The sequence below is a fragment of the Anser brachyrhynchus genome, assembly GCF_964034855.1.
Source record: "Anser brachyrhynchus genome assembly, chromosome: Z".
Classification (NCBI taxonomy): domain Eukaryota; kingdom Metazoa; phylum Chordata; class Aves; order Anseriformes; family Anatidae; genus Anser; species Anser brachyrhynchus.
The window spans coordinates 43464156-43484706 of NC_137697.1; the positions used below are offsets into that span (position 1 = coordinate 43464156).

A 20551-nucleotide genomic window follows, 5' to 3' on the forward strand; every position below is an offset into this window, starting at 1 on the left:
GAGGCTAGAAGAGAAACATAGAGAGCCATCCATGAGACCTCAGACCCGTGAAATACTTTTACTTTTGAAAGGTGTTAAAATAATATTTCAGTGTGAAGAAACACACATCTTTACTGTGCACTACATTCCTGCCATTCCAACCTGTCCACAGGTTCCTGCTCATGTTCTCTTTCCTCTGTACATAGAAAGCCTTCTTTCTCAAAGGACATATTGCACAGCGTAATTTCAGAGCAAGCTACTTTTTCAGACGACATGCTTGAAAGTTTAAATTATTGAAAAAATACTATCCCTTAAGAAAAAAGAAAGAGCAAGAGAAAGACGTAGACCAGATGGTGCGGAAGGCAAACTGAAACAGCGCAAGGGTTATTAAATTGCATCCACTTGGAACTCTTCACTGGCTGAGAATCAGCAAGACGTTTCCAAGTGAGCCTGAATATTCAGGGCTAAAAGTTTGGGCTCTGAAAACTAGCTGCAAAGTCAAAAGAGTGTCACAGTAAACATACCTGGAAAATAAATAAATAAATAAATAAATAAATTGGTGTTTGATTTCAGTGCTTGCCACAGTTGCAGCAACAGTGTATTGGAACAGAGCCATCTTTCTGATGTATGAATATCAATGCTAACTGCTATCCAGAATAGAATCCTCTGTGAAAAATATTCTTTTAATACATAATGTGTCACTGTGAGAGGAAAAGCCATAAGGAACACTTAAATATCTCAAAAGCGTATGTTTTGTGTTTTTTCATTTGTTTTTATTTCCAATTAAAGTGGCAAGTAAATCTGTAATTCTGAAAATGGACTCACTTAAATTTAACAAGCAATTAAAAATTCTAAGTTGGAAAATTTTGGCCAAACTTTGCAGCATACAAGCATAAACATTTCCCAGATTTGCAAAATGTAGCAAGATTTACAATAGCTCATATTTACTGGAGTATAAGGAACTAGCTCTTCACTTTTGTTCTTACACTCTGAACTGCATGTCTTTGAGCTCTGTCTGATGACAACACAAAAGGGAGGGGGGAAATCTCTGATGAAAACTTGAGGGCTAGAGTAATACACCTGTAAACTCTATGAAATTTATCAGTATTTCAAAGAAACAGTTGGGCTAGGAGGGCATTCACCTAAATTATATTAGGCAAATATAATAGCAGCTGAGATCCTGCAGCTCTTGGGCAATTAGCAAGAAGAATAGTTCAAACAGGACAAGAGTTCTCAAGGCTAGATGGCACTTCAACAACTCTGTCTGAAAAGTAGCTAAAGTAGACAATGCAAATAAAAGAAATCACAAAAAGATGCATTGCCTGTTAAAGAGAAAGGGCTTAGTTCAGTTATTATCAGTAATTACAGCTATATAACTACATCTTCAAAGCATTAAACAGTAAGGATCCTCAGGTCCCCACTGACTCACAGTATCATTCATATTACGCATGGAGAGAAATTAAAGCACTGGTGACTTAGGCTGTCAAGTCACTCCACATTAAATCAAACATTACAGGCAGAAGTTTGACTCACTTTTCTTAATTTAAAACTGTGGTTCTCTAATGGTCAGGGAAAAAAAAAAAAAAGGAAAGATGAAAAGATGAAAGACACTGTAAAAGAGAGCTGCTGAAAGAAATCCATGATGCTTTAGTGAAAGCTCTGTTGTTTTTATTGTTGTTTTCTTTGGGTGTTTAACTTAAAAGATAGAGTGGAAGACGGGAAGGTGTCCAAGCCTAAAAAGAAAGCTGTAATATCCTGGAGCCCTAAAAACAAAACAAAACAAAGAAAAAGAATGAGAAAAAATGTACATTTTAGTATCTAGTTATTTTCCTTCTAACAGTCTGAGAAGTTGTGGCAAAACACAGTGTTAAGGAACTGACCTAAACTTCAGACTTTCTTTAAGCCTGTAGAAGTCGTAACTTATTTCTGTTGTCGATTGTAACTGCGGATGGGTTCTTGGTAAGAGAGAGTGAGTGTTGAGGGAGAGGAATCTCTGAACTAACGCTTGAAAGACTGTTCAACATGTAATAATGCTAGCCGTGCCCTGAGCAGGTAAGGGACCCCATGAGGGACTGAGTTCCCTTCCAGCCCTGACTGCCCCAGACCACACAAAGTGCCACTGCATTTTTCCGTCTAGCCTAACTAATGACCTATTGCAACTGTTTTAACTTTTTGTCATTCCATTTACTATTAGACTTTGTAATCAGTTCATCTCGCAACTGAACATCTGCCTCTTCTGCTTGACCACTGCTTTAAATTCAGCCCATCAGGAGCCACACCACCTGTGGCCTTTGGCTGGGCTCTCCATTTAAATGAAATACTGTCCCCAGTAAAAGTGCAGAGATAAGCCTGAGAATAAGCACACTGCTGTAAATTAAGGCAGACTAAAGGCTGAAATTTCCTGTGGTCCTTGCTCCAATAAGTCAAAAAGCAAAACCAAGATCTAGCCTTCAATTCTGTCTTCACAAGCCTCATATTGAGGAGTGAACATAAGAGCAAGAGGTATAGAACAACATATTCCTACACTACAGCAGGAAACTATCAAACTTCACATCAGCCTGCACTTCATTCTATACTCAGGAAAATCTACACATTCATTAGCGTATCTACCAGGATAGCACGCATTACAGAGGCACAAAGCCAAATTTCTAAATGATCTTTTATTTTAACCAGTTTCCCTTTAGTGTCAAAAAGAAGCTATATCCTGTTAGCAATCTAAAATACCTCACCTTTCTGATTTACACTGAGGAAAAAAAAAAAAAAAAAAAAGCAAATAATGAACAGCTATAAACTGTAATCAAGTAATCCAAACAATAGCGTCCAAGCATCTCTTAACTAAATGTTAACAGAAGGACAAAACCCAGGTATTTTGAAATTTAATTATAAGCAGTTGCAAAGATATACAGAAGTCCAAGATTAAATCAGTTCCTGTATCTTGATCTGTGGCCAGAGGAATGTTGTTATTTACAACGTCTATATTGCTTCAAGGGGAGGCCAGTTGGCTTGAACACAGACTTTCTAATCTAAAACATCTTCAGCAATTAGAAACTTCATCTGTCAAGTCTGAGACACCCTATATTTAATCCTTGTTTGAATATTTTGTAACATCCTGAGTGTGACTTCGTTGACTGCAATTGAATCATGCCAACTTACAACAGCTGAAGATAGACTTTACACTTTTTGTGCTATTACACTGTACCCAGCATCAGCCTCCATGTTCTACAGTTACATAAACAGAATAAAGAATGAGGGAAAAAAAAGGAATTGCAAGCAAGATACCCATTAGCAACATGTGGCACTCCTGTAGTCAACAGCATGTAAAAACTCAGCTGGAGAAAACTCTTGCCATTTCCTTTAGAGGTGTGCATGTTTCTTGGTGTGCACTTCCTCATGTAAACTGAAAAAAAATTACACACTTTTAATGTGAAAAACCTCGTTCTTTAAGGCAAGCCAAAATTTTCACATCCACACTATCCACCTGTGAAAGTTACTTCTCTGAATTCCTGGTGCAAGTGATGCTTTTCTTCAACTGCAGCAGGATGTTTTAGCTTTCCATTCCCAACAAGGCTCTCCACCACTCAGTCTCCTCTTTCACACCAAATCCCTGCTCCTATCCCCATAAAACTTCAGAGTGTTCCCAAGCTGGAATGTCTGTCCTGCACACTAGGACTCTAGGAATCTGCTTGAACTGATGTCGAGTAAACGATGGCATACAGAAATAATGACCAGTGGACATCAAGTAGGACAAGTATTTTAACTTTATCTTTGTGGGAATAGAAGTTGGAATTGCCATTAAAGAAAAAAAAAAATAGGAACTAAGTAATTTTCTAATCACTGGTTATATCAATCTGGAAAACACTCATTTTCTCCAAACCTATACTAGAATCATAAAACACAATGCTTCCATAATTCAATTACTTTCTAGATATACATGTACATTTTCCTGTTTTCTTATAAGCCCATTTTAATAACAAGAGAAGATCTTAGACTCAGCCATTTTAGAACGATTTTGAAGTTTACTTCAATTTATGACATACCAATTTTTCTCTTAGGTTTCTGTTTTAATCTGCAAACAGACCTTTATAAGTCCCTTAGCAATTCTGGTTGGTATCAACTTGTCCATGATACTGCTCTAGAAATACCATAAGTTCTTGAGTTTCTGTCATTTATGTTATGTTGTCTGACCCCTTCTTTTACCCAATACTCGTTAAAAAGAACCATGGCAGTACAACAAAGTTACTTACATGCAGTAGGGTACCTGTATGACAAGATATTTATTAAATTTCACATTACCTTGGATAAAAATATCAGCAAGCTAACTGCTTTGCTTCTACGTGAATCCCAATCCGCCATAGGAATTTTTCTTGCAGGGGTTTTATCTTTTTTGATTTTGATCTGTTATCTTTCTTACAGCTTTAAGGAGTTCCCAATTAAACATTGCATTATGTATAAACACAGTCATGTGTGGTGACAGAAACTTGCTCTCACACAAACCTCTCTGCTCTCAGCACACACCGTGTAACTTCCATCTGCCTCAATTTCCTCCTTTGTAAGATTAAGATGCATGAAACCATCTCACACTCTCATGCAATTTGAAAATTATCAGTATTCATAAAATTCTTTTACTTTGCAACAGGAGTTTTGGAAGATTGTTAATCTGTTTATAAGCAAAATAAAATGTATAATGTGTTTATGGAACCAGGTCTTTTAAAGTTCAGCTCACCATATGACTGCTAGCCGGAAAATGGCAGAACAGTCCATAGATTTTTACAATAAGTTTTACGGGTTTTCAGTTCTGAACAACTCATGCTTCACAAGTTTGTCCACAGAAATAGATGTTCAGATGACTGACTATTCAATTAAAATGGGACCCCTAAGGATTTTGTAAAAGTTATTTCTGCAGAGCTGGGCTGATACTCCAGAGCTAATTAAATGTGACCAAGGAATTAATGGCACAGCTTGCTAATTTTTACTTATCATGTCAGTGCTATTCTATTATTTATCACACAATTCAGTACATCACAGATCATACCTGATAAAGTCTGTTGATGGACAACTGGGTTGCGAAAGAACTCATAAATATATTTTTTTTTTAGTACATGTGAAAGGCATAGAGATAAACCACTGCTGGTTCATAGAGGCAGGTGAAATACTAGCTAATGTTATTTTCAAAACTTTTGCTGAAGCCATGGTTGATGCAGAATTCATTTAAAAATAACTGTATTTGCACCAAATGTCTGGGGAACACCTTGAACATGAAGGCCCCTGCTGCTTGGGTCTTACGTACTATGGCTTTGATAGTGTTAGACGCTAATAAATACTATACAGAAAGGTGGGAAGCATACCACTGGTAACACTGTAACACTGTTTTTACATGTCAGACAATAAATGCTTCCAGCATAACATCTCAAATGCTAGCTTCAAATACTTATAAGGATTTAGCACAGCATTTGATGTTATTAAAACCAGTCTTGAATACTGAAAAAAAAAAAAAAAAGAAGTTCAAGAATAAGCTACTTGTCTTCAGCTGCATTTTACAGTTGGCACATTGAATAAAACTATGAATTTAACTTGGTTTCTAAGTCCAACATTTTCCTTTGCATAGCTACTTGCAATACTAAGCTATCTGAAATGGCTTTAGCTTTTCCTATAGTAGAGGTCAAATTACTTGAGTTTTGAGGCATTCCAGATACTCCACTCATTTAAGTGGTTACTAAAAGATTAAAATTGTTGCATTTAACTTCAACATATAATATGAAGCTGAACTACTTTATTTGCTAGTTAAATAGCATTTTGTCCCACTCTAGAGACTGAATTCACCACAGAACAGAGAAATCTTACCACTTCATAAATATCTTGTTAACAGCTAAACTATGACCTAGGTAAGACACTTCATCACAAAACAGAACATTAAATCAACTAAACTCATTTTTGTTAAAGCAGCAAAACAAACTGTAGCCTTTGCAGATGGGAGGGGAACCCTGTTTGTGGAGGGAATGATGACTAATAGCATAAATGAAAGCATTGGTTTTTTCTCTTGGGACTCAGGAAGAATCCTTCCAAATTATGGTTTTAAATTAAAGACATTTGGAGGTCTCTAGTCTCAGTCCCTTTTGGACATTCTTTCTAATCCCTCAACCACCACACATTTTAGAAAAACTTGGCAGTCTCCACTCAGAAAAGCCCAGGGCTGACCTAACTGACTCAGAATTACCAAAGAGAGTGGTCTCACTAGTTCAAAGGAGGAAAATACATAAAATAAAAGTAAAATAAGATAAAGCAGCACAGATTAAAAACAATTAAATGAATAAACACCACAAAGGGTTTGCATAGATCAGACGTGCAAAGGAGGTCACTATTTCCAGTATTTCGTAATTACAGTTTTGATCTGAAGAAACGAGGCATGTATATTTTCTGAAACATGCCAAATCCACTGTTTTTTCTGTAATGTTATAGTTCTCAAAGTGACAGGACCTGTAGATGGTAAAATTAATAATAAAATCCTCCTCTGTCACTCTGAGTGTTTCAAATTGGGCATGGTATTTGAAGTAGCCAACCACTGCAGCAGTTATAAACTCTTCTTATATAAAACCTGCTATACAACCCATGGTGAAACACAGTGTCATTGCTTACATTATACCTCCTGAATAACAAAAAAGTAGAGAAAATATAGGGCAGGACTTCTTGAAGCACAGTTCAGTGCTGTGCTTAGTACCTGTTAAGACAGTAGTAGAAGTTTCTAATAGTTTCTAACCTGTCTGCACACATGAGAAACTTAGCCTCCCCTATCCTTGCTATCACAAATTCACACAACCCTAACCCCATTTCCTCACCCCACAGACATCTTTTCTTCATAAACGGGATAAGAATCCAGCTCCTCTGCTCAGACGAGTCCATCCACCCCAGCCTACTCCCACCTCATCAGAGCTGTGCTCCCCATTTCATTCTTTCCTGGTTTCACTCCTGTGTCCTACAAAAGAGAAGTACAGACACTGATACCAGCAGACTTTCTGAAGCAACAATATGAAGGAATCTTAATAATGGCTCAGTTAGTCACTGACAACCATCTTTTTGGAGTATTTCACTCTACCTCCTATTTAGATATTTTTTTTCCAGACAACAGGCACTGTGAATCACTTTGAAGTGCTTCCTACCCTCAGTGGCCACCACAGTACGTGTGAGAGTTCCTTAGATCTAAAGTGGTAAGTAACGGGGGCAAAGATTAGTCAAAAAAAAAAAAAAAAAAGAAAAAGAAAAGTCTCAGAGTGAAATATAACATAGGGAAAAAATAAATCCCTGGGAACAGAAAAGTAAAGTGAAGGCAAAGGACAAGAAGGTGGGAGTTACAGAACTATGGACAATCCCATTGAGACAATGAGAAGTGCATATATTTATTCTTACATTATTTCTAACAATTCTAAGACCATAAGTTATTTTGGATGAATGTTAATGTTTAAAACTGAGATTACATCATATACTCTGAAACATACAGTAGTTTTAATAAATTGCATGGTCTTGCAACATATGACTCACAGAATATCATATTTTAAATTGGAAAAAAAAAAAAGAACAAAAGGGGGGGGCAAGAAAACATTAACCAGTATGAGATTAAAGAATATAATTTTAATCTTTTTAAATGATGCAGACGTGATATTAAAGAGAAAGACAAACCATTATTTGCAATAGGTTTTCTATGAACTTTGTCTGAACTCAGGAAAAAAAATGTATCTTTGGAAATAGTGATGTCTGAACTCCACCTTTCAAAATGATGAATTTTATCCTCTGGTACAGTTATGACAAAATACTGTGATAAGTTACAGAAAGGCAAGTTATTTAAGAAGAAACCACAGAAGCAAAACTTAGACACATCACAAGAGTTTCTGCCGAGGGAAGTTTACCTCCCAAGGACTGTAATATAACATCTCCCATCCTGCACTGAATAACAGCATGAAGCTAAGGCACCAAGGGAAAATGAAGGCATTGCTTAGTTTGAGGAGTAACAATCTCACATGGTTCTCATAGGTGAAATATGAAAACATGATGTGGAGGTGAATGCAAACTCATTGGAAAACTCTAATAAGAGTTAATTATCAAAAATTAACTGCTACAATGGAGTTTAATGAGTTTTGGTGCTAATGATACCCCACTTATTGAAATCCACAGACAATACCAAGGTGCAAGGCATTGCCAGCTTCTGATCTTGGCAGATGAGAGAAAATGTCAGCCAAAAAAATGGTATGCAATGGGCAGAAATGAAGAAATGCAGTTCAGTAACGACAAGGAGAGGTTTCCATGCTTAAAAAATCGCACTGGTGCAGAATGAGGATGAACAGTCTTGGCAACAATCTGCATAAAAGATCTGGAGCAGATCAGAACTTGAGCAATGCCATTCTGCCACAAAACAGTCAGACATCACTTGGGGAAATAAAAGCAACGTCATCTAGTAAATATAGGAAATAACCCTTTTCCTTTACCCAGTGCTGGTACAGCCTGAGCTGGAATACTCCAATTTGGGTTAGTGCACTTCAAGAAAGATGTTCTGGAGAAAGGCCAGTGGGAAAGAATGAGCATGGCCAAGAGATTCAGAAAACATGATATAAGAGAGAAGGCTGGGGAAATCATTTTGTGTTGGGGGAGGCTCTAAGAAGGGATATCTATAAGAAAACAATACCGTTTTTGAAAAGGGTTTGTTTCAAAGTTCAGGAGATGTTTCAAAGCTTGCGAAAATCCTACAGTACAGCTACAAGGGGTGGAGGAATGAAGAGTAACATGGAGTAATGCATTTAAACCGCAACCACGGAAGAGTATATACTCTGCCTGCCTATATTCATGCCCATGTGCTTGCTTATGGAGGTCACTCAGCCTCTGCTCCTGTCACCTCCTGAGAACAGGCTATGCTGGCAGTAGGTGGTTCTGTCTTGAAGAACAGATAATCGGACCTCTTGAGGTCCCCTTTTCCTTTAATGATACAGTTGTTTCTGAAGCTCTTGAGACTTAAAAGACACTTGAAGAATTTCTATGATGCCTAACACACCAACACTAAGCTTTGATTTTTTTTTTCTGTTTATTTCTAGAAATGGTAAACCATGTACCAATGACCAAAACTAACAGAGATGACATTTCTGGTATTTCACTGATCACTGAAGACTTCTCTGCAGGAAGAAGTTACTACACCTAGTTTACTCTGTGGTTTCACACTGAACTAGTACTTTCTAATAACAACCTCTGTGGACACAGTAAGTGTTTGGTAAATGTGAGGTAATGTTTGCCACTTTTTCGAATATTGAAGATGGGCTGTAAAATTATACCTTCCCTTTTTGCGGTACTTTCCTGTGTAAACATATCCATCCCCAAGTTCCAGAATCAAAACTGTTCCTAACTTTAGATTTGAGCTTCAGATTGTGGAAGAGGTTAACTTCTGAAATTTGACTTTCCTAACTCTATATGCTCTTGGCTTTGACTGGCATGATTTAAAGTTTTTCCTACCTTTGGTATACTGATAAATAACACTGACAAAAATATTTGTGTGTTTTTCAAAAACATTATTCAAATACTCTCTAGACATAAAATTTGCAATTTTTTTTTTTTTTGCTTCTTTGAAAGCCACAATATCAGGAATGTGATGCAGATTCTCTATTACCTATGAGAGAAACGATCTCTGAATCCTGTTTCTACAAAGACCAAGACAGAAAAAGATAACTGTGAGATCAGTTCTAGAAAAACAGGTTGAATAAGTATCTACAATTTTAGATATTAATATCCAAATTCACTGAGTTTGCAAAACCAAGCATAAAGAACAGACTCACCCTCACAAGATATTTATTAACTACTGCTTCTGGTCTGGCTGGAAATTCTTAAAAAAAAAAAAAAAAAGTCAATTTGTTGTATTAAATTGCTTCCAGGCAGAACATGGAAGCATGGTTATTTTTAAAATTATAAAAAAAAAAAAAACAGCCAATGTATTTTCCTTATGTAGGTTTGGTTCAGATCCTGTCCAAGCTTGTAATTTTATCTACATAATACAACTTTCCCCTTTGTAAGGGATTCTGGTCTATCATGAAGGAAGTCATCATTAACCACCAATATAACGACAATATTTTAAAATATTATTTTATGTTTAAGGTCACCCTTCAGCTATTGGTTTCCTAGGATACTTTAAATGATTTTTATTTCCCATTGCCAGTAAAGGAATTTCTCATATGAACATAATTCCTTGGTTTCTATGTCAGAATCTCCTCTGTTTTTTTCTTTGCAACTGTATGGGAAAAGTGCTTCAAATCCCTTCTAAAGAAGCATGATTTGTATTTCTCCACAGAAAGACAACAAATTAAAAATGTAGTTACAGCTAGATGCATTTTGAACTTAGAATATTCAAGTAGTTTTAGTTAAATAACAACAACAACAAAAAAAAACTTTAATAGATTGAAGATTTAATAGATCTGTATAACCTTCACAAAATTTTCCTTTTGCATATTTCATTGTTTATTCTACTAAAAAGACTCTCATGCTTTGTTAGCACACTTAATTTAAAATGATTATGCATTCTTAGCTGGTACAATGCAATACAAAACAGATTGGAATCCCAAAACCCAGCCTAAACCACAACTGAAAGAGGTTCGACTACTCACACACAATAAATGACGAAGGGTATCTGTGGTGAGAAGAAGTAACCAACAACTAATTAAACACTTGTTTGCAGACTAGACTTTCGAGGCGAGTGAGATTTTTATTTAAGGAACACACGTTAGGCTCAGACCTGCAGAATCTGAATCTTAGATAGCCATCAGGTGTGAGAATATTGCGAAAAGTGTCTCTAAAATTTCTAGCCCACACAGTCATGCTAATATTTCTGCATATCACATTTTCTGTCTCTGAGAGCAGAGCCCTGTGGGGATTTAGGTGATTCTGTGCTGAGGCTGCCGCATGCCGCCCTCCAGCCTCTCCTGTGACAGCATCCAGGCTCCTGGGGACAGTCAGCGAGCCAGCTCCACCAGCCCTTGGGTGGGTTCTGCAGGGCTCATTTTTGGCCAGTCAGCTCTCTTCTATCAGGTTTGGGTGATTTCATGTTACTTGACAAGCACACCTCAGGGCAGGCACAACTGTTCATAAAGGAAAATGCTTCCTTCGCATGTTAGTGAAATATACACACCAACACACATTTTGAATCAGAACAAGATTTTTACTGTCTAAAATAAAGCAGTGTATTACATTCGGATATGCTATCTAAAATGTATTGGCATAGCTTCCACTTGCCTCTTTATGTTTTCTTCTAATGTTTTTCTTTTTGTAATAACAGGTAGAAATTAATACATACAGAAACATCACTGCCACATCATTATGTTTGTTATTGTTGTTTTTCTATAATTTAATTCTGACATGTCGTCTTCTACACTAGCAGTAGCTACAGGAAAAGCTTGTCAAATTTTCTCCCAGATTATGCACTCATTTTATACACTATGAAATCTCAACATGTACTTTCCATCATATAACTTCCTTCTAAAAGTTTACGGTGATCAAGTGTGCAGAAGATTTTATACATCATCAGGGTCTCTTAAGTTTTCAAACAGCTTTTTTATTATTGTTATTATTATTACTGGTTCATAGAAGAAATTCACAAAACCTATTTTAAAGTAACTTAGCTGTTATAGTCCAGGTCTGTCAAGTAGTACTATTCATATTGTTTTCGTTTTCTGATCTTGCTGTATCCAGCAATATTTCTGATGCATACAAATCCAGATAAATTTGATGAATGTTTCTAGTACTGTCCTTCTTGCCTTTTGCATTGCAGAAATGTCTTGTTCTTCTTTCATCAAACCTTTATTTGTTCTACATCCAAGAGAGCTTCTGTGAGGATGTCCCACAGCATCCTCACCTGATCCCCGGAGGCGCTGCTGTGACTCAGCCCTCCTGCCACCAGCTGTGCAGTCCCACTCCTTCCCTTGTGCCAGCACTGTTGATCCCACAGACAACTAGTTTTACTGTATCTCTCTCACACAGACTTACTGTACCAGTAACAGATTGTTATTTCTTTATATACACCTGAACCCTCATGGAAATCCAGTAATTAACCAGGGTTAGTCAATGAAGTATTAAATAGCTTGTGATATGAGACAAATTTAAGACAAAGCATACAAAGAAACAGACAATAGTGACCAGCATGACAGCACACAGTTAGCTTAACCATTAAATGAGAGATTTCTGGAGACATCACACCAAGGAAAGATAATGATTAGTTTTACAAGTGTTTATGGGAAGCAATTATAAAGCATGAAGGAAGAATTGAGGAAAGTGTGTGACAGGGTATTGTGAACTAAATGGAGATTCATTACTTCTGCTGTTGGAAGATGCTACTGCTGCCAGAGTTCCCATCCTTCTCCCAGCTAATCAGTGAAATGTTCTTACCAAAGTCTGCCATATCTAAACTGGGCAGTGAAACTGGTGACCTCCTTCTAATCCCCAGCCTGGTAACCAGCACTATAAAAGCTATAACTTCCTCTGGCCTGTTGTCAGTGCTTGCTCATATGAGAGCTCATGTGTTCATCAATGACGAAATCAACCATCTTAGTTTAGACCAAGTGAATGGATTTTGCCAACATTGACTGAAACCAGGTGCTGAAAGCCCACCCACTGCTCTGACAGAAGATCTCAAAAGGCAGTAACACCCAGCAGGAAGGAAAAGATGAAGAACTGGGGATGTGGAAGGAGGCAACTTCTTTCAGCAGTCCTGCTAGTTATGAATGGTGTCTGTCCATATGCAATTAAGAAGTACAATAGTTACAGCTTGTTAAGGGTATTGAAAGTGGAATATTAATTTCTTTAAAAATATTTTTTTTAATGATTAATTCTAACATTTTACTGTAAATGACAACTCAAATGACTGAGCACTGCTCTGAATTAACCCCCTACTAAGATTTTTCTTTCTCTGCTCATGAATTTTGTTCTTCAGAAAAATCTGTGGTGTCTCCCAGAAGCCCAAGCTAGAGGTTTGGGACCTACCTCTGCTGTTGTCAACAAGGAGCAAAGAAAGATCCTGCACTTGTGCAGGGGTCTGCCAGTCTTGCTAGTTTGTATTTGGGTAGAGCTCTTTGACTCCTCTTTTAGACTCGCATACGATGACTTTCTTTTTGCTTACAGTTCATGTAATGTAGAAGAGAATGTTTCTGCATTTGACTACAACAAATCAAACTCTACTATTTACAACATAGTTTTTCTTCTTTTTATTTTTTTTCCTTAAGAAACATGGAAAAAATTCTTACTGCTTATTGCTGTGAGCTAGTTGTCTTCTATCTACTCTACGCTTGGATATGTGACTGTGTTAATACTTTGGTAAGGAATTATTTCTTTGATCATTTAATTTATGATTAAACAGGGCAGTCACGTACATTGTTCTGAAAAGTGAAACTTCATAATTTTTGGAGAACTAACTGGGGGGTTGGGGAGTGGTTGTGTTAAACTACCGAAAGCAAGGAAAACAGTTACAGAAGCCACTGCATCTTGAAATAATACTTACCAGATGAACTGCTGAATGAACATCCTAGAGCAGTATTGATGAGGACAAGGGGCAATAACCTGGAGTTACAGAATAAAACATTTATGCTACGGATATTAGAGGAAAAGTCCAAGCAGAGCAATTAGAAGACAGAAGAAATCTAAACTCTGTAGAGGTTCCACAGATGTGATGATACGTACATAGGGTTTTTTCTTTCAAGAGAGAATCAAATGTGTGCTTGTAGTTTCTTTTTAAATGTTTACATCACCTGAAGAGGAACCATCAAATCTAAAATTATACTTAGATGCATGGGTGCCATTTGAAATTGATGTAGAGCTCAGTGACAAAATACCTATGGAGACCCAATAGAAGTGCCTGATTGGGCTACTCAGCTTTTAAAACTAGATACTGGGGACACTGGAGTCTGGAACAGTTTCCCATTGATTTCCCATTGATTTTCCCATTGATCACTGGAACAGGCTCCCCAGGCACTGGAACAGGCTCCCCAGGGAAGTGGTCACTGCACCGAGCCTGTCTGAATTTAAGAAGAGATTGGACTGTGCACTTAGTCACATGGTCTGAACTTTTGGGTAGACCTGTGCGGTATCAAGAGTTGGACTTGATGATCCTTAAGGGTCCCTTCCAACTCAGGATATTCTATGATTCTATGATTCTATGATTTCACTTGGCATTTCCTGCAAGCAGTACCACCACAAAACATCTTCCTGTTGCTCCAGCAAAAGCAACATAGCGTTTACTGAAAAGGTCTTGTCTATTTTCATCATGCAAATTCTCTGTTCTCCTCTGCCCATGTAGCATTTCACTACTGCCGAGTCCTTTTCCCCGTCAGTAGAGTATCAGAGCTTGCTGATTTAACTAACTAATCAAAGAGCTTCAGGTGCCAGTGATACTGCACACTAACAACACTTTGAGGGGATATCAGTGATGTCTGTCTGCTCTGTCCTGAACTCAGAGAAAACAGATACATAAGACCATGCTCATTCTTCAAATACCTTCTACTGAAACAGCAATATCGTTTTATCCTTTCTCTTTGATCAGCTATTGCGTACCACACTTCTTTACCATCACAGATGCACATGCATTGTGACAGTTTATGTGGCAAAACCAGAAAGCATCAGTACAAATGAAGAACAATTCAATCAGCAGACAGCAGCATAGCCCATTTGTTTCAGGAAGCAGTGCACACAACAGCCTATGCAGGTACAAACTAATCTTAAACCAGCTCAGGAGCTCTTGATAGGATATTAACACACTACTTCTTCAACAAACTTTGTAAATTGCTTCAGACCCGTGTGAAGCACCTGGTAAGCTAGCTAAGCCTACAGTAAGTGGGATGCATCTACTTATCCCCATTACAATAAGCATGTACAGCTAGTAAAATGCATTTTTTACTGTGATTTCTTGTTTTCACTGAAATTGTAACGCAGATTTTTGTTCTTAAATTAAAACTGTTTTCCACTACCAGTTAAAAGGCAAAGACATACTCTACAGGTAAGGGATCATGCTGATTTTCTGTAAAATGTCTTACTGCCACCAGGAAAGTCATATACTGCCATTTTCATCTCTGAAAAAAATAGATCATCAACCAACATAGCTCAGAAAATAATGGAAATTCTTTCCCAAAGTAGCTGAGGAGGGCAAACAGATGGAAGGAGAAAAATATTAGTTGTGGGTCAGGTCGTGGAGAGTGTCAGAAAAACTATCTAGCTGGGTGTTTGTAAATGAATATTAGTGCATGGCAAAGTCTTGGAAAAAAATGAATGCAAAAGGGGTTGATCACTCCAAACCACTCACACGTTTAGACAAAACCAAGAGGAAAGGCAATCATTTAAGTTAAATTGATGTTTGCCCAGAATGGTTACTAGCAATGCTGCAGGAATCTGCAGTATAAGTAACAATAAAAAGCAGGATTAACAAACAATGCATCTTCTTTCAGTGCACCAAAATCCTGTCGTTTCTTTTCTTTGAAGCTTTAACTACTTTGTAGTCACTGGATTAGAAGACTTGAGGACTTGCATACTTTCCAGACATGCTGAGCCTAATGACAACTTCCTTTACAAAGCAACAGCCTCACAATGAATAAACAAAGTTAAATAGCAAGCTATCCTTCGCACAGAGAACATAGTGACAGATGCTATAAATTAGATGGAATACTCTAAGTAGCATTTCTTTCCTCTGAGCAACCGCACAACGCAGCAGAGAACATCTACAGAAAGATTTATGTAGGAAAACCGAAGGGAGTTAGCTTCATATTTTTGCTTTGCCTGCAACGTTCAAAATAATAAAAAGAGGATCTGAAAAATAAATTATCTCGGTCAAAAGTACGATTAAAGACCTCAGATGCTGATGGCTTCTAGCTGACATTTTCATTGAACACAAAATCTAAATTTCAGTCTTTGAAAAAAACAGTGAAACCGTGAGGAGGACGCAAGTCTTATATACAGAATATTCACATGGCTATCAAACGAAAGAGAATACCTATTACCATTCTTCCTTTTTCAATGTAATTCTCATTGGCTAGTGGGTTAAGTCTGTCCGTCTGATTCCTAATTAGTGGTCAAATATATTTCTATGCCAACGACAGTTCTGGAAGCCATTCACACCTTATAGAAAGTGCAGTGAGTGTAGAAAAAGATCACCTTTCCTGCAAACAACTGGAAGCTCACTAAATAGGACGAATTTGCCTGGTCTGCCAACTGGTCCTTTTCTCCCTGCATCTTGCATTTCTATGCTATTTACAGCAGAAAGGAGATTAAGGAGAAAACACCAATTCCATTACAAACACTTAACATAATCAAGACACTCCAGGGGAAAAATCTTTCGGTGTCAACCCCTGACCCTAGGATAAACTTCACGACTGAATTGCTTAACCATTTAATTAACGCAAGAAAAACTTGATTAAAGTTTGGTCATGCTTAAAGTAGTCTGCGTAGTCAATGCCATTTATTAAAAAGCTCTGTGAAGATTCCTTGTATTCAAAGCTGCATGGACTTTTACCAGGTGACCTAAGTACACTTTCCAGAGCTGAATCTCATTTATTAAAGTCAGGAGGGGGCTATAGCTAAATCCCATGCAACTTTAAAGATTCAAGCATTTTACAGCTTTTTGTAGTGAGGTATTTAAAAGTGCTCAGAAGTAATCTGTACTTTACTCATTTCTCCACTAACACTGTACTCTAAGAAATGAGTTGTTTTTTTTTCTTTGTAATGTTGGATAGAAGTTTACGCACCACAGGGCTTGCAAAATCATAGCACAGAGTTACCATTATGTTTTCGTTCCCAGACACTCTGTTGACAGAAATTATTTATTTTTTAAACACAACGTTCTGCATACTTTGTGAGTCACGTGAGTATTAACTTCAGGTCGAATAAATTCCTATTTAACGGTAAAGGCATGAAACAAGTTAAGTAGACCGCAGCGCGTGTCCTGGAAGTGGAGCACATCGTGCGTGCACCGACACTTCCAGGAAAACAACATCCCAGTCTCTGTCCCTTGGTAACTCGGTCGTATTCCGAAGAGAGCCCAGAAAAGACTGAAATAACCTTTTTCAAAAATAAACACCGAAATTAAGCGTGGGCGAACACACACTCTGTTCGCCGTTAAGCGACTCTAATTAGAGAGAGGAGCACAGATTTAACGACGGCAGCCCTCGAGGATCCGTCGCTGCCATGCCCCCAGCCGCTGGAGCCCCCAGCCGCACCGCCTGCTCACGCTTCCCGCAGCTGGCTGGGACCACCAGCACAAGCCCACTTTCAGGGCAGCACAGAGCGAGGAGACATACACAAATGTTGTGTACGCGTCCCCCTGCGGCGCCGGTTTGCGGTCGTGCACTGCCCCCAGGACGTTTCCCCGACGTGGGGTGCCCACGGGTGATGAGCGCAGGCAGGAGAAGCAGGAAAGCGCCGCCGTCCGTGGGGCACGGCGTTTCGGGGCTTTTTCTGTGGGAAAAAGGCAGGCAGCGAGGCGAGAGGGAAGGGCTCTGCCTCAGGAGACCCCCCTCCCGAGACCCCGCTGGGGGGAGGATCGGGGGGCAGCCCGCGCAATTTGTTAGCGGTCCCCCCCTTCAAAGGAGCAATAAAGGCGCTAGGAAAAATAAACGCAACGGGAACTGACCCCAAATCCGCGAGCGGTGACACCCTCCCCCCGGAAAACCCTCAGACCTCTAGCTTTCTGCTGACCCTCTCCCTTCACGGTAAGGCAACAAATGGCAAGACCTAGGACCCCGGCGCTGAATAACAGGAAATATAGGCATCTGTCACCTCCCGGGGAGAGGTAAATGGATTAGCGAGAGCAACAAAGGGAAGAAAAGCCCTTTCAAACGTGCAATTGATTAACAAGTCCCCTCTAATCTGCAGCATCACTGTTTTTCCTTAAAGACATCATCGGTCTCCTCCTGCACCTCGGTGCAATTAAGCCAGGGTCGGGAAAGGCGGGGGAGGAAGGCGCTGCTCGCCCGCCCGCCCGGCCAGGACAGCAGGGGAAGGTTTTCCAGCCCGGCACGGAAACGGTGCCTCCTCTCACCTCGCCCTCAGTCCCTAGGCGAAGCGCCCCGGGAAGGAGTTTCTGAGCAAGGTTTATCTGCCGCGAAAGGGGAGAGGGCAATTCTGGAGGGAATGGTTTTAGGAAAGATCAAAGAACTGAATCCGGCAGCTTCTACCCCACCTCCCCACCCCCCCACCCCCAGCGCGTTTCACATCCTGGGGAAAACGAAAAGGGTAAGCCACCCCCCTTTCTGCTCCGAAAGCGCCACACATCTTAGGCGTGCGTGGAAGGAAGGGGAAAAATAATTAAACTATAAGTAAATAAATAAATGAAGAAAAAAAATAATGGAAAAAGAAAAAAAAAAGTTATGCGGCTTCTTTTACAGGAACTCTTACACCATCGCGGCTCTCTAACCCCACACGCTCCCTAAGGTCCCTATAAATCACGGCGCTCGCCTCGGAGGTGCCGGACAAACTGCCAACTGTTCAGCAGCCGCTCTGCCGCTGCCGCGGCGCAAGGTCAGATGTTAATAAGGGCAGCTTATTCAGCCCCCAAAACAATCGCGGAGCTCGCTGAACCGAGTCCTAGCGTTTCCCGAGCCCAAAGGCAGATCTCCTCCGTCGCCGAGGGTCGGCCGGGTACCCAAGGGACACGGGACCTTCCCGAGCTAGGAAACACACAGAAGGAGTCTCTGCTGAGCCTCCGTCGGCTGCAAGCGCGGCGGCTGCCCCTCGCTCATTCGACTTTAAGCCCCCGGCCCCCCCTCCCCCTGGTTCCCGCTGAGGTTCTGGCAACACTCAACGTCCCAAATAATAACACATTATTATAACCGCTCCGAGGGGAGGGCTGGAGGGCGGGCAGACTGAAGGAGGAGGCTCCACTCGCTGCTATCCACCCTCGGCAACAACAAAACCCCGAACTTTTCCTTTGTTTTCTCCCTCTTCCCCCCTCCCACCGACCGCCACCACCCAGCTCCGGTGCGCGCCGGCGGCGGCGGGGGGGGGGGGGGCACGGAGCGCACACCGCCGCCGGAGCGGGGCCGAGGCGCGGGGATGCACCGGGGGGGAAGGTGAATTTTTGGCGAGCCCTCCTCGAGAGGGGCCACCGCCGCCCCCCTCGTAAGGAGTCGACATCAGGTTTCCATTTTGCAAAGAACCAAAAAAAAAAAAAAAAAAAAAAAAAAGAGAGAAAAGAAAAAGTAGGAGAGAGAGGAGAGGAAAAAAAAAAAAAAAAAAGGAAGGAGAGAAAGAAAGAGGGACACCAAAACAAAGTAATCAACACCAAATGGGGATGCTGGCGGCTCCTCCGGTCCCAAACGCACAAGCACATTCCCCTGGAAGCCCCCCTCCCCTTTTCCCCGCAGACCCCCTTCCCAAAAAGCGGCGGCGGCGGCGTTGTCCCCCACTCCGGCGGGTCTCCCTCTCCCCCCCCGCCCCGTCGCATCCCCTCCTTACCTGCGGCTCGGAGGCGGAGGATGGCTGCGGCCGCCAGCAGGGTGAGGATGCGGCCCGCCGCCCCCCGCCGCCCGGCCGGTCCCGCCGCGGGGACCATGCTGCCCGGAGCGAGCCCGGCTCCCTGCGGGCGGAGCGGTGCCGCCGCGCTGCGCTGCGCTGCCCTGCGCGGAGAGGTGCGGAGCGGAGCGGAGCGGTGCGGTGCGGTGCGAAGCGATGCGGTGCGGTGCGGAGCGGGGAGGTGCGCAGCGGGTGTCCCCGGCACCGCCGCCCCGGCTCTGCGCTGCCGCTAGCGGACTGTCCCCGACTGGGGGCGGAGGGAGCCGCGCTCCTCTCCCCTCCTCCTCCTCCTCCTCCTCCTCCTCCTCCTCCTCCTCCTCCACCTCCTCCTCCTCCTCCGCCTTCCCCAGCATCCCAACGTCACCGGGGACAAATCCGACACAGTGGAGGGGAGGGAGAGGCGCCGAGGGGCGGACGGTCCCTGCGCTCCGGCACCCTCTGCCGGGGGCTGCCCCCTCCTCCGGGCCGGCTCCCGCTGTCCCGAGCCCCCCGGGCAGGGGGAAAGCCCCGCGGCCCTTCCGAGGGGCGAGTGCCGACGCTCCCAATCCCCCCGGACGGCCGGAGTTAAGTTTTACTTTCCGTCCCGAGCAGGGAGGAGAGCCCTCTGCCCCCAAGTAAGGCTTCAAAACATTTCAGAAAATGATTTATTGCCGGAAATGAGGACGCCGTAAGCGCGATTTGAATATGCTTTCCTAAATCCTTTTTAGCTTATGCTTTCTGCAGTTCAAATAAACCAGCACGCTAAGGTAACGCAGACCCGGGAGCAGGCATCTGTTAACTGCATCACGAGCGCCAAAAAGGCGCGTCTTAGTTTGACGTACTTTTAAAGTTATAACTCAACAGCACATTTAGTCAGATGTCTTCTCCACAAATACAGACTTCCCTTTTCTTTAGACTTTGATACTAAGGATGTGAGTTCGAGTAATGCTGAATATATGCTCTTAGTATATGTATAAATATATACAAATCTCTTAACAACTTCCCCCCATCAAGCTTTAAACGTACACGTTTCAGTGGTAGCGATTTTACATTAAATTTCTCTATTGCAAACACAAGAAAATGCTACAAA

At 41.1% G+C, this 20551-nt stretch overlaps 1 protein-coding gene across 1 annotated transcript in view; it reads right to left on the reverse strand.

Annotated features, from left to right (window-relative positions):
* Positions 1–20133, reverse strand: part of ROR2 (receptor tyrosine kinase like orphan receptor 2) — a 151189-nt gene extending 131056 nt beyond the window's left edge. The window contains exon 1 of the mRNA XM_080575104.1: positions 19426–20133. Coding sequence (XP_080431230.1) covers positions 19426–19522 — 97 coding nt within the window. The 5' untranslated portion in view covers positions 19523–20133. The remainder of the gene's footprint in view (positions 1–19425) is intronic.
* Positions 20134–20551: the final 418 nt, after the last annotated feature.